At 44.0% G+C, this 13,244-nt stretch overlaps 1 protein-coding gene across 11 annotated transcripts in view; it reads left to right on the top strand.

The window, feature by feature from the left end:
- Positions 1–12,982, top strand: part of TAF1 (TATA-box binding protein associated factor 1) — a 74,301-nt gene extending 61,319 nt beyond the window's left edge. For 3 of the 11 annotated variants that reach the window (XM_047714746.1, XM_047714744.1, XM_047714742.1), the window contains exons 33-40: positions 1,175–1,242; positions 1,667–1,783; positions 1,934–1,939; positions 5,545–5,670; positions 6,725–6,826; positions 7,095–7,251; positions 8,338–8,515; positions 11,112–12,982. In XM_047714746.1, coding sequence (XP_047570702.1) covers positions 1,175–1,242; positions 1,667–1,783; positions 1,934–1,939; positions 5,545–5,670; positions 6,725–6,826; positions 7,095–7,251; positions 8,338–8,515; positions 11,112–11,331 — 974 coding nt within the window. In that variant the 3' untranslated portion in view covers positions 11,332–12,982. The other 8 variants (XM_047714749.1, XM_047714748.1, XR_007124641.1 and 5 more) reach the window with 7 other exon arrangements.
- Positions 12,983–13,244: the final 262 nt, after the last annotated feature.

Here is a 13,244-nt window from a genome sequence, read left to right as displayed (position 1 = left end):
ACTGCAGTGATTTTTTTATGTGGGCCAGACGAAACTGGATTGACTTGCCAGCCACCCGTCTGCAGCTTATGACAAAGACCATATGGGGAACAGTATTGGCTAGTTAAGAATCACTTAATAGGGGTACCTTGGTGGCTCAGTGGGTTAAGCCTCTGCCTTCGGCTCAGGTCATGATCCCGGGGTCCTGGGTTCAAGCCCCGCATTGGGCTCTCTGCTTGGCAGGGAGCCTGCTTCCCCCCCGGCCCCTGCCTCTCTGCCTACTTGTGATCTCTCTCTGTCGAATAAATAAATAAAATCTTTAAAAAAAAAAAGAATCACTTGGTAGGTAAAAGTGTCTCAGAGCGGTGTGTAGAATTGATTTGGATTATGATTCAAAGAAGGCAGATGTAAAGGAAACTTTATGAAACAATTGGTGAATTTAAATGTTGACTGGCTATTTAATAATATTACACAATTATTGTTAATTCTTTCATATGTAATATAGCTGGTCTGGTGTGAATATATATATATATATATATATATATATATATATATATATTCAGTTTTTTAGAGCAGTTCAGGGAACAGTCGAGTGGAAGGTACAGAGTTCTTATAGACCCCCCCCCCACCTCCACACGTGCATAGCCTTTCCCATTATCAACATCCCCTAGCAGGTGGTGCGTTTGTCACATTTGATAAACCTACACTGACACATCGTAATGGCCCAAAGCCCATAGTTTACATTAGGGCTCATTCTTGGTGTACGTTCTGTGGGTAGATACGTATAATGATATGTATCTACCATGATTATGTGTAGTTATTTTTTTAGGAGAGTCCTCAGAGACACACATAGATTTTAAAATAATTACGGGTGAGATAAATGAATCAATGCTTGAATTTGCTTCAGAATAATTTGGGAGGAGTGTAAAAGTTGAGGTGTAAGTGAAACAGGATTGACCATGTATTGACAATCATTGAAGCTGGGCAATAGGTACATGGAAGTTCATCATATTGTCTCTGTTTTTGTATGTGTTTGAACTTCTCCACCTCCAAAAGTAGAGCAAGAGTCCAAGATGAAGCCGGGGCACGGTTTTTTGGGTCTAGGATAACATGGGACACTACTGCTGGTGACAGAAGTAAATTTATGGAACTGAAGTCTGAAAAAGTCATAGCATTTTTCTTTTTTCTTTTGTAGGGCCTGAAAGTCAGTATACTAAGACTGCTCAGGAGATTGTAAATGTCTGTTACCAGACATTGACTGAGGTAGGTGGTAACGAGAAGGTCTTCTTGGGATGTAGCATTCTGGAATATCTTTGTTCCTTTGGGTGTAAGTCTTCCCTGTCTGTCTCCTTTTCATGTGTAACCTCCCACCCCATATCCCTCATTTCCTTTCCCACTTTATTTTCCTACCTGGTGCTAAACATTTTTAACAAACTATATGATTATTTACTTTAATTATAATATGTGACCTGTCACTAGAAGAAGCTCCATGAAGACAAGGATTTTTTTTTGTCTGCTTTGTTTACCTTTATTTTATTTTATTTACTAAGTAGGCTCCACGCCCATTGTGGGGCTCAGACTCACAACCCTGAGATCAACAGTCGGATGCTCTACCAACAGCCAGCAAGGCACCTTCAGTGCCTAAAACCTACATTCAGTGAATTCACTAATTTTCTTTATTTCTCAGTATGATGAGCATTTGACCCAACTTGAGAAGGATATTTGTACAGCTAAGGAAGCAGCTTTGGAGGAAGCAGAATTAGAAAGCTTGGACCCAATGACCCCAGGGCCTTATACACCTCAGGTAAGTCTAAAGACTAGGAACTGCCTCTTAGAGTTTTCTTATTGGTTTGGGGGAATTGGGAGCATGTTAACAGATATGTTTACTGAGATACCCTTCTTCTCTGTCCTTCCTCTTCATATGCCTTTCGTGTGCTTTCTTGTCTTCTCAAAGGCTAAGGTGAGTGAGGGCCATGGGTCTTGGTGGCCTTGTTGAATCCAGAAGAAGCAGGTGTGGGATGAATGAGTGGGCTGGGGTCTTAGTTGTTTGGGCAGTGTTTAGGAATACCAGATTCCTGACTGCTATGGCCATAGGTATCCTCTTGAGTCTCTGGAGTTCCCTTGCCCATGAATTGGGGTTCTAGGATATCCCTAGAGGATAGAATTCTCAATTAAAGGCATTGGCCACATTGTTCCTGTGCCTCATAGATGTCCAGTTACTCATTTCTTCAGATGTGTCTCAGTGTAGCTCAGATGTCACCCATTTTCCTGGATTGACTCCCTCTACTTACAAATGAGGACAGGTAACATTTATAATGTTCTTAAAGTTACATGTCACAAGAGTAGGGAGCAGGATTAAAAGGAAATTTTTAGTCTTTGTGTTCTGTCACTTGAATATATTGGAACATAAGCATACGTTTCCATATTTGAAGACTGGGACTTAGCAGAATATAGCTGGTGCTTAGTTTCTGTGTTGAAGGCACTATGGTAAAGTGGGAAGTATGAATTTTGGCAATAAAACAGGCCTGGGTTTGAATCTTAGCTCTCCTCTTACCTAGCTTTGTGAACTTGGGAAGTTAGCTTAAATGCTCTCAGTCTCCTTTTCTGTAAAATGTACTTTTCAAGATTATTATAAACATTAAATGAGTTAATTTGCCTGGCACGTAGGAGACGTTCAATAAATGTTTCCTTGTCTGTATGAAAATTATCTGCAAAGTTCTCAGACTTCCTTTCAAATTTCACCAAATATTTTTTGTTTTTTAATAGTTTTTTTTTTTATTTGACACAGAGAGAGAGATCACAGGCAGGCAGAGAGGCAGGCAGAGAGAGAGGGGGAAGCAGGCTCCCCGCTGAGCGGAGAGCCCGATGCGGGGCTCGATCCCAGGACCCTGAGATCATGACCCGAGTTGAAGGCAGAAGCTTTAACCCACTGAGCCACCCAGGTACCCCAAATTTCACCAAATATTTTAATGCAGAATTCTCCCAATTCCCACTGGAAAACTTTTTTTCATTCTGCTCTGAACTGGTACCGCTGCCTGTATGATCTCTGTTGGATTATTGCTGTTTGTATTTCATGCACTCTCCCTATCTATCTTTTACTCTCTGTCACCCCAAAACCTAGGTTACTGAGGGGCCAAGTATAAAGAGCCCTAAGATACTACTTCCAGGCCCAGAACAAGGAAAGGCTCTTGGAGTATGTGGGCAGATTGGGTCTGGGGGGCTTGGGTGAGTGATGTTGCCCAGAAAGGCCCCTTTTGCTTATACGCCCACAGCTCCCACGAGGTCCTTTCTGGGTAAGTCAAAGCCTGGGTTTTAGCCATCACTTCTCAGAAGAGTCTCGCCACTGAGCAGCACCTGCTTAGCTCCAATCTATGACAGCATAAACCTAGTCCTTTGGTGAGTCAATGCCTTAGACCCAGAGGTTATCTTCCTTTCTTTCCTGCTTCTCCCACACTGTCTCAGGTGGCTGAGGAAAGCCTGGCAACTATTCTCCCTTCTGAGCAGTTGCTGTCGTTCGGTACGGTTAGAGGGTTCCCTGCAAAGAGCAGGGTGCAGATAGCGCCTCTTCATTATTCCAGTTCACCCTCTCATCGTTGCCTTCACTCGTATGTGCACACTGTGAAACAGTAAGCCCCATGTGTTTTCTCTTAGCCTGAGGATGATGCCCCTGAGTGATTGTCCTTACTCATCACTACTTTCCAACCCAGTGTTATCAAAGGGTTTGTCATAATTCTGGTTGTATGGAAACATGACAGTAATCTTACTTTACTTCCAGCCCTAAACAGTGGTAGTCAGTACCGCGTTTTCACTCAGCTGTTCCCACCAGGCTTGAATTACACCCTACATTGCACCTAACACTTGATCTAAAATTGCTCACTTTGCAGTTTCCCACTAGCTCCTCATTCCCTGATTTTCTCTTCTGTTCAACCACTAGTTTACCTACTCTGTAGTGCTTTAAATTCTGTGTTACCTCTTTTTCCAAAACCCTCTTCAGTCATCCTTGCTTGTTTGCTTTTAAAAACACCCGACAAAGTAACATATATGTGGGGTTCATTGGGAAATACAAAGGAGAAATAAGGGGCGCCTGGGTGGCTCAGTCATTAAGCGGCTGCCTTCATCTCGGGTTGTCATCCCAGGGTCCTGGGATCGAGACCCACATCGGGCTCCCTGCTCAGCAGGGATCCTGCTTCTCCCTCTCCCACTCCCCCTGCTTCTGTTTCCTCTCTTGCTGTGTCTGTCAAACAAATAAATAAAATCTTTTTTAAAAATATTTTATTTATTTATTTATTTGACAGATCACAAGTAGGCAGAGAGGCAGGCAGAGAGAGGGGGGGAGGCAGGCTCTCTGCTGATGTGGGGCTCGATCCCAGGACCCCGAGACCATGACCTGAGCCGAAGGCAGTAGCTTAACCCACTAAGCCACCCAGGCGCCCCAATAAATAAAATCTTAAAAAAAAAAGAGAAATAAGTTACCTAGAGTTAAGTCCACCAGTCCAAAAGAACCAGCCACTGTGAACATTTTGGTGTGTTTCTTTCAAATCTGTGGGGGGTGTGTGTGTGTTTATGCGTGCACGCACGTATGCATGTTTACGCACATGCACATGTGCACACCAGGGTATATAGACACTTTTAAAATGAAATTGGTCAGAATGATTTTGTGTCTTACTATTTTCACTTCACATTATGTTATGGACATTTTACCTCATACGTCTTTGAAAACATGGTTTTTAAATAGCTACATTATATTTCTACCCCCCAGAGTTTTAGAGAATGCTTTCCTACTTCTCCAGCCTGTTCTTTATCAGTTCCTCCTGCCCTCCTGTCACTGAAAAGTCCATTTTGCTATATCCCTCATCTCTTCAGGAGAGGGAAAAGGGAAAGGATCTATAATTTTATTGAATTACAAATTATCTTCATTCTCCCAACAGCCAAGAGAGGCAGACATTATCATCCATGTTTTATAATTGAAGAAACCAAGGCTTAGAGTGATTAAATAGTTTGTTGAAGTTACTCAGCTAGCAAGTGGTGGAGCGAGGACTCAAACCCAGGGTATTTTGTTCCAAACCCCGTATTGTTTTGTTTTGTTTTGTTTTTTACCACACCATTTTGCCTCATAGCATCTTCTGATGAGCTCACAAACTATTAACCCACTACATGCTCTTGTTGGAATTGGAATTCCTTTATGCAATTTCCTATTAGAGGCCTCTAAACCAAACAATGAAAATTGCGCAGGTATGAAGCCCTAGGCCTGCCAACAATAAGACAAGGCTTAGAAGACACTAGGTTATTGACCAGAAAGACTGTCGGGACATAGAATTGTCCCACAGCTTTGATGCTTTTCTGCTTCAGGCTTCTGATCTGAGTCAAACATCAGATTCCTCTCTGCTAGAATGAGCAAACATTTGTAAGATTCCCCAAAACCTGCCCATAAAGCTGTGTCAAACTGTTTCTCTTTAAATGGATTGCTCTGCATGACCTTTTTCTGCAGTGAGTGCTCTAAAAGGGAGTTCTGGATTTCTTACTCCCTTTCCTAAACAGAAGCTAAGTTGTACATTTGTGCCGCAGCCTCCTGATTTGTATGACACCAACACGTCCCTCAGTATGTCTCGAGATGCCTCTGTATTTCAAGATGAGAGCAGTATGTCTGTCCTGGATATTCCTGCTGCCTCTCCAGAGAAGCAGGTGACGCAGGTAGGATGTTCTCCTTCTCGTTGCGGCACTGGTAATGTGCTTTGGTGTGGGGTGTGGGAGAGAGATGATGTTGATACGTGACATGCATCGTGAATGATTGGGTCCCTTTGGCCCTGGGCATGAAGGCTTAGAAGTGGGTTTTCGGGGGCACCTGGGTGGCTCAGTGGGTTAAGCCGCTGCCTTCGGCTCAGGTCATGATCCCAGGTCCTGGGTTCGAGCCCCACATCGGGCTTTCTGCTCAGCAGGGAGCCTGCTTCCTCCTCTCTCTCTGCCTGCCTCTCTGCTTACTTGTGATTTCTCTCTGTCAAATAAATAAATAAAATCTTAAAAAAAAAAAAAAAAAAAAAGAAGTGGGTTTTCGAGGTGGGTTGGTGGCAGGTCACATGACCGTCTTCTGTCTGTCCCCATGGGCAGAGTCAGGCACAACAGCTCCTCAGGGAAGGCACAAGTATGAAAAGTGTATGAGGCATCAGAGCAACCTCACAGGTGACTAGAAAGACCAATTGCATTCAGAGACAGAGTTCAAAATAATTGGCCCTGCTACTGTACTGTATGGATGCTGTAATCTAAGTTAAAATTATTTATAAAATTAAATTAAATTTTTAAAAATTGGCCTGTTCTAGAGTGCCCGAAGATGCTCCTGATCTGAAGCCAAAAATCCTATCAGCTGCTCTCAGTCAGGCTTCCACTGGAGAGTACAAAACCCAGGAGAGTTTTTCTATCCCGAAGAGTCCTAACGGAAGCTAAGGAAAGCTTGGGTTAGGAAGGAAGAGTCTCCTTGTGATGATACAGCAAGAGCAGACCAAGGACCTTCCTGTTCGGGTTTTTTGTTTCTTGTTGGTTTGTTGCTTTTGTTTTTGTTTTTTTTAACTCTACCAGTGATTTCCAAAGAATGGGAAAAAGCACACATGCCTTGAGCTGTGTAAACGGCCCCCACTAGCTGTGGGGTTGGCTGGGATGTCAGGGAGGAGCATCCGGCCTGGGTAAGAGCCCGTGGTTAACTCCTCCTACAGGCACGTCCCTCAATGATGTGCTGTTTGTGTTCCTTACTCAGATGCACCAGGGCCGAGGTAGGCTGGGCGAGGAAGACTCTGATGTAGATATTGAAGGGTATGATGATGAGGAGGAGGATGGGAAACCTAAGACTCCAGCCCCAGTGAGTATGCTTACAGAAGGCTTATGGTTACGTTACACCCTCGTACGATAGGAGCCCCACTAGCACAGGGCAGGCCAAATCCCAAGCTGATATCAGAGAGTCCGTAGTGAGGTCCAATCAGACTTTAATCCTTGGAAAATTAGCTAAACGAATTCATCCACCACAGTTACTTACCTTCTTGTGAGGCAGCAAGGGGGGTGCTGGTGGTGGCTTCTGGTCTCTTACTTGGTCGATTGATGGGACTTTGACCCCAACTGGTCCCATTCAGGAAGGCGAAGATGCAGATGGTGATCTTGCCGATGAAGAGGAAGGAGCCGTGCAGCAGCCTCAAGCCAGTGTCCTATACGAAGACTTGCTTATGTCTGAAGGAGAAGATGATGAGGAAGATGCTGGGAGCGACGAAGAAGGAGACAATCCTTTCTCTGGTAAGTCTTGTCCGTGGCTTCTGTTCCAGGTAGCTCACCATAGCACCCTAAGGACTGGATAGGAAACTCTGGGCCACATGTGCTTTTACCAGAAACTGCTCTTTTCTTGAAGTCTCATTAATAGACCCAGAGTCCTGAGTGCTCACAGGATGAGGACCTTCATCAGCCTTTGAGGAGGTAAAGAAATGTAACATAGAAGTTCAAAAGGTGATCGTGGAAGAGGCAATGCCTCAGTAGCATCTTTGACTTGAATATTTGATAAAGAAGAGGAAAGAGGTGTTGTGTTTATAATAGGGAAGTTGGGGGGGAGATAAGGAAATAAGATCTTGCTTTACTCAGCCGTAAGAAAGAATGAGATCCTGCCATTTGTGGTGACATGGATGGACCTAGAGGGTATAACGTTGAGGTAAATAAGTCAGTCAGAGAAAGACAAAATACCACATGATTTCACCCATATGTGGGATCTAAAAAAACTGAACAAAGCAGAAACAGACCCCTAAGTACGGAGAACAAACTGATGGTTTCCAGAGTACAGCGGGGTGGGGGGGTTGGGCAGATGGGTGTGAAGGGGAGAGGGAGATCTAGGCTTCCAGTTACGGAATGAATAAGCCACGGGAATAAAAAGCACAGCATATGGAATATAGTCCATGATATTGTAATAGTATTGCACGTTGACAGATGGTAGCTACGTTTGCAGTAAGCATAGCGTGCAGGGCTGTATGTATTGCCAAACCACTGTGTTGTAATCCTGAAACTAATAACATTGTACGTCAACTATCCTTCAGTTAAAAAAAAAAAGATCCTACTTAGTTTATTTTGTCAATTAATGGCAATGGCAGGGAAAAGTACAGGAGAGGATTGGGGGGAAAACAAGACTGGACTGAGATGAGAAAAGGAAATGGTTATTTGGGTTCTGTTTCCAAACTGTGGTCTTGCTGATGTTGGTCCGAGGCTCCCCTCCGAGATGAGGAGTCCAGGCGGGGTGCCTGTGTAGATGGAGGCCAGGAACTGGTTTGGAAAGACCAAGCCAAAGATGGCACTTCTGTCCCGCTTATCTCAGGACCGTCCTCTTTTCACTCTTTTCAGCTATCCAGCTGAGTGAAAGCGGAAGCGACTCTGATGTGGGATCCAGTGGGATAAGACCCAAACAGCCCCGCATGCTTCAGGAGAACACAAGGATGGGCATGGAAAATGAAGAAAGCATGATGTCCTATGAGGGAGATGGTGGGGAGGCTTCTCATGGTTTGGAGGACAGCAACATCAGGTAATCGGCAGCAACACACTCCAGGGCTGTGGCCTCAGGGCCCAGCTGTGATGGCAGAGGGCCCAGCCTCAGATTACTTTCATCCATCAAATGTTTCCACAGCTCCCTCTAGGGCCAGGCATTGTGCCGGGCCCTTGGGGAGACACAGAGGACCAAGCCATATCCTGCCCTCGAGGAGCTCACAGTCCGGTGGAAGAGACCGATAACAAACAAAGTCATTGCAAGTACAGTGTGCTGAGTGCAGAGTGCCAAGTTGCCGCTGAGGAGGGGGCCTCTCCCTCTGCTTGGAGGGGGCAGGGAAAGCATGGAAGATGAGGGAACATGGACCTGGCAGGAAGGCCAAATAGGAGTCTGCTAAGTAGAAAAGTGGCAGGAGGTGAGGAGACCCTTAGAGACGGAATAGTAGGTTCTAAGGCACAGAAACCAAAGGGTGTTCCAGGGTGAAGGGAGGTTGTGGGGAGTTGTGGCTTTGGAAGCAACAAGGCATTTTATCGTTGAGGACCTTACATGACATGTTAAGACACTTGGAGCTTGGGTAATAGGAATCATCACTTCAAGGAGAAAGAAGTAACGTTGGATTTTTATGTTCAGTAAACTTTAGGGTAATGGTAAGGATCTCAAATGGGATCTGTTAGAAGTGGGGGAAAGGAAGGGACGTATTTAAGAGTTATTTAGAGGATAGATCAGTTGGATTTGGGAGATACAGACATAAAATGAATGGGAATGTCACTGAGAGAGGGAAGTGGAAAGAGCAGGTATTCGATGAGGTGGGAAAGGAGGAAAAAATGAATTTGTCTTTGGAGATGTTAGATTTAAGGTACATCAGATACATCTAACCACATGTGTCCAGCAAGCAGTTAGAGTCTTTATGTACTCCTTAAGCAAATATTTATAACAAGTTCAAAAGCGACTAAGGTGCAATCCCTTTCTTCAAGGAGCTCAGTGTAGTGGGAAACCTAGTACAGGTTAATGGACGATCATATTGTGACATGGAAAGTCAGGCAACCACAGGGTTTTTCTGGGACTTGGGTAGGAGTGGGGTGGGGGAGCTACTTGGAGAAGGAAACCGAACTAACTCAGATGAGGAATTAGCTAGACAAAGAAGAAAGCGAAGGGCACTTCGGAGAGCAAGAACAGCGTTACGAAGCACTAAACATTCTAGCGTGTGCAGGCAGCTTGGTGTGGCCGGAGCTTTTGATCCATGATCTGTGTGATAGAGACAATTTACAGAGGTAGGTAAGGACCAAATCATGAAGGGCCTGAAAGTTCAGGGCAGACACTGAAGGAGAGGTATGAGCAGATCTACATTTCTGCAAAGAGTGTTCTGTACCTGCAAAGAAATGCACATGGCCAATAAATATATGAAAAAATAATGCCCCTAGGAATTAAAGGAAGGCAATAAAACAATGAGATGCAGTGTTTTTACCTACAAGATTAACAAAGATTAAAATGAATGATAATGCCCAGTGTTGGGAAGGTGTGAGGAAAAAGGCATTCTCCAATGACTGCTGGTGATGTGAATTGATAAAATGAGTGGGTAGGAGAGAGGCATAGCAATTTATCGTTATAAACCAAAAACTTAAAAAATCTGCATCCTCCTTGGCCTCCCAAAATTCCATGTCTACGAGATTATTCTGTAGCAGTAATGAAACACCTTCATCAAGACATTTGTACAAGGAGTTTAATCACAGTATTGTTTTTCAATATGGGGAATATTGGAGACTGCTTCAGTGTCCCAGTGAGAAACAGTTATTATCAATCATGTGATGGCCATATAGTGGAGTACAATATAGCAGTTGAAAGGATGCTATAGATGTGTGTTTATTGACATGGAAGGATGTTCATTATAATCAGTAAAAAAGCAGAATCCTGAAGTATTCCAATTTTGTAAAGTAAAAAATGCATAGAAAAAAAATTAAGATGATCATATACCAGGAGATTATCTCTGGGTAGTGGAGTTACTGGTGATTTTTTTTTCCTGGCGTATATTTTATTTAACAAAACAAAACAGTGAACATGCATTGCGTGTATGGTGGGTTTTGGGGGGTTTTTTGTTTTGTTTTGGGGGGGGTTTAGCAAAATTAAGAATAAAGAAACAAAAAATAAAGAGCACTGTGGCAGAAGTGTGAAGAATGAACTGGAGGAGAGCAGGACTGGAGGCATGGAGATTTATTTCAGTGGTGCAGGCCAGAGATAGCAAAGGACTGAGCTAAGGCAGGCAGAGTAGAGATGGAAAAGAGGGACAGAGACAAGATATATTGAAGAAGTAGCATCTTCAGGACTATTGACTAATTGGATCTGTAGACGAGTGAGGCTGTAAGTGGGAGAGGAAACTCTGAGGCTGTCCGAGCATTTACGGCCATGCCAGCTGGCAGTGTGGTGTTCAGGGGTTAGGGGAGCTTTTCATTCGGGTTCTTGTGAACGTGACGTTGGCAGGTTGGTGTTTTGCACAGGATCATTTTCCTGTCGGGGACCTATAGAACAGTCTAGAATGAGTCATTTTGGTGTCCAGGGGAGATGAGATGGGCTGATCCCATGGTGGCCCCGAGAACAGGATGGTGCCTGAGCTTGAGAGATGGCCTGTTTCTCTTCTCAGTTATGGGAGCTATGAGGAGCCTGATCCCAAGTCGAACACCCAAGACACAAGCTTCAGCAGCATCGGTGGGTATGAGGTATCAGAGGAGGAAGAAGATGAGGAGGAAGAGCAGCGCTCTGGCCCCAGCGTACTAAGCCAGGTCCACCTGTCAGAGGACGAGGAGGACAGTGAGGATTTCCACTCCATTGCTGGGGACAGTGACTTGGACTCTGATGAATAAGGCTTCCTTTGGGCCTCCCTTTAGCCTTCCCTGTTCTCCAGCCTAGGTGGCTCACATTCCCTAATGTTCATAACTGTATAGAGTCTGATCCTGAAATCTCACGAGACTGACTAATGCCTTAGCCTTTAAGAAATAGTATATAAATGGTAATAAATCACCTCCTCTGATCTTCCTGGGGCAGTGTCACACTTTGATTAAAAACCAAGCAACCCCTTTTCCTGTACCACTAACAAAAGGAGAACAGTCTCCTCTTTCTCCAGTGCCCTCTTTTAGCTCCACTTACTGCTTTTGGTATCGCTTTTTTCCCCGAGAAGGAGAAGAAATGATGAAAGGCCTAACAAATTTCTCTTGTTGCCCTCTTGGTATATTAGACATTTTCCAAGCATGTTATCATCTCAGTTTTCTAATTTGCAGTCTAGAACAGGTGACAGCCCCCTTGCTGGGACAGAGAATTGGGTTCTGCTCGACTCTGTGCCCCAGTAACCACATAAACCTATTTATTGGACAAACTGCCCATTACTTTATTTATTTGATTATACAATGCCTTGTCCCTAAATGGATTTGGGGCAAATGGCTATCAGTCCTTCGAGCAGCCTGTATGTCAGAAATGGTGGTTGTCATGTGAATGTGTTCTGTGCCCGTCATCCCCAAGGGACAAGATAGGAAAATGGTAAGGTCCTTAGGGCAAACACTGTGTGTCGTCTTTTGTTTTTTTTTATGCCTAGGATATGGTTCTGTGCATTGTAGGTGCTCAGGAAATGTTCCTACAGTCTTAACATCCTCGAAAGACTTGTTTTTTTGACCATCTGCTCTGTGGTAAGCACTCAATCAGATCCTTGGGGTGCAAAAGTAAATAAGACACACAGCTTTTAACTATAGAGCTCACCCTCGATTTGGGAGAGGGGGAATAGAATTAAAAACTTGTTTCTTAAATCATTACCATGGTGCTGTGAGCTAAGCGCAATGAAGACGCTAAATGTAAAATAGAGGGGAAAACAGAGGAGTGACTGTGTCTGAAAAAGTCAGGGAGGTCTTCCTAGAGGTAATTTATAGGCTGACTGTTGAAGAACGAGTAGGAGCTGCCAGATGGAAAAGTCCAGGCAGAGTGTAACCTGCTGTCTCTACTAGAGATAGCAGGGTGTGTTCCCGATCTGTGCATGTGTGCGCCTGCCTGTCTTGTTCCAGAAAGGGGTGGAGGTGGTTTGTGCTCCAGTCCTTTAATGCTGGAGTGCCTGGAGACAAGACGGAAAAGACTGGCAGGAAACATACCCTCGATGCTAACAGGTGCGAACTGTAATTATTATAGGAAATGAGGAGTGCATCAGATTTGTGTGTTAGAAATTTTCTATATGTGGAATGAAAAACATTGAGGAATCCTATGTAACAGACAAGTTTGACCCCGCTTTTGTAAAACACAAAACCACATGTGTATATTTATATGTGTGTATATACTTGTATATGCAGAGGAAAAGGTCTGAAGGGATATATGCTGAACTGTTCACAGTGATAACCTCTGGGAAATGGGATCGGAGGGGAGGGAGCTATGCAGTTGTGTGTATATTGGGAATGTATTGTGCTTTTATTTCTATATCGTTTGAAACTTTTTACAAGTATGTACTATTTTTGTAATAAAAAGAATCTTTTTAAAATACCCAGCAATAGTGTGGAGAATGGTTTGGAGGGGAGCAAATCTAGTCACTCTAGGGCTGAGGGGCATGAATTTGAGAGATCTTCAGGGGGTAGAATCAATAGGACTTGACCGGCTGGCATTCGGGGGTGGAAAAGGAGGAATGGGATGGAAGGTGCTTTTAGAATTTGGGTTTGGGAGACTGGGCGGGTGCATGGTACGCATTCATTTGTTCATTCAACTTTCATCAAGCAGTCTGCTGGATGCTGATATAAAAGTAAGGTCT

The sequence above is a fragment of the Lutra lutra genome, chromosome X (genome assembly GCF_902655055.1).
Source record: "Lutra lutra chromosome X, mLutLut1.2, whole genome shotgun sequence".
Classification (NCBI taxonomy): domain Eukaryota; kingdom Metazoa; phylum Chordata; class Mammalia; order Carnivora; family Mustelidae; genus Lutra; species Lutra lutra.
Note: the sequence above shows the minus strand (reverse complement) of the source record. Positions and strands in the feature narration are given on the sequence as shown.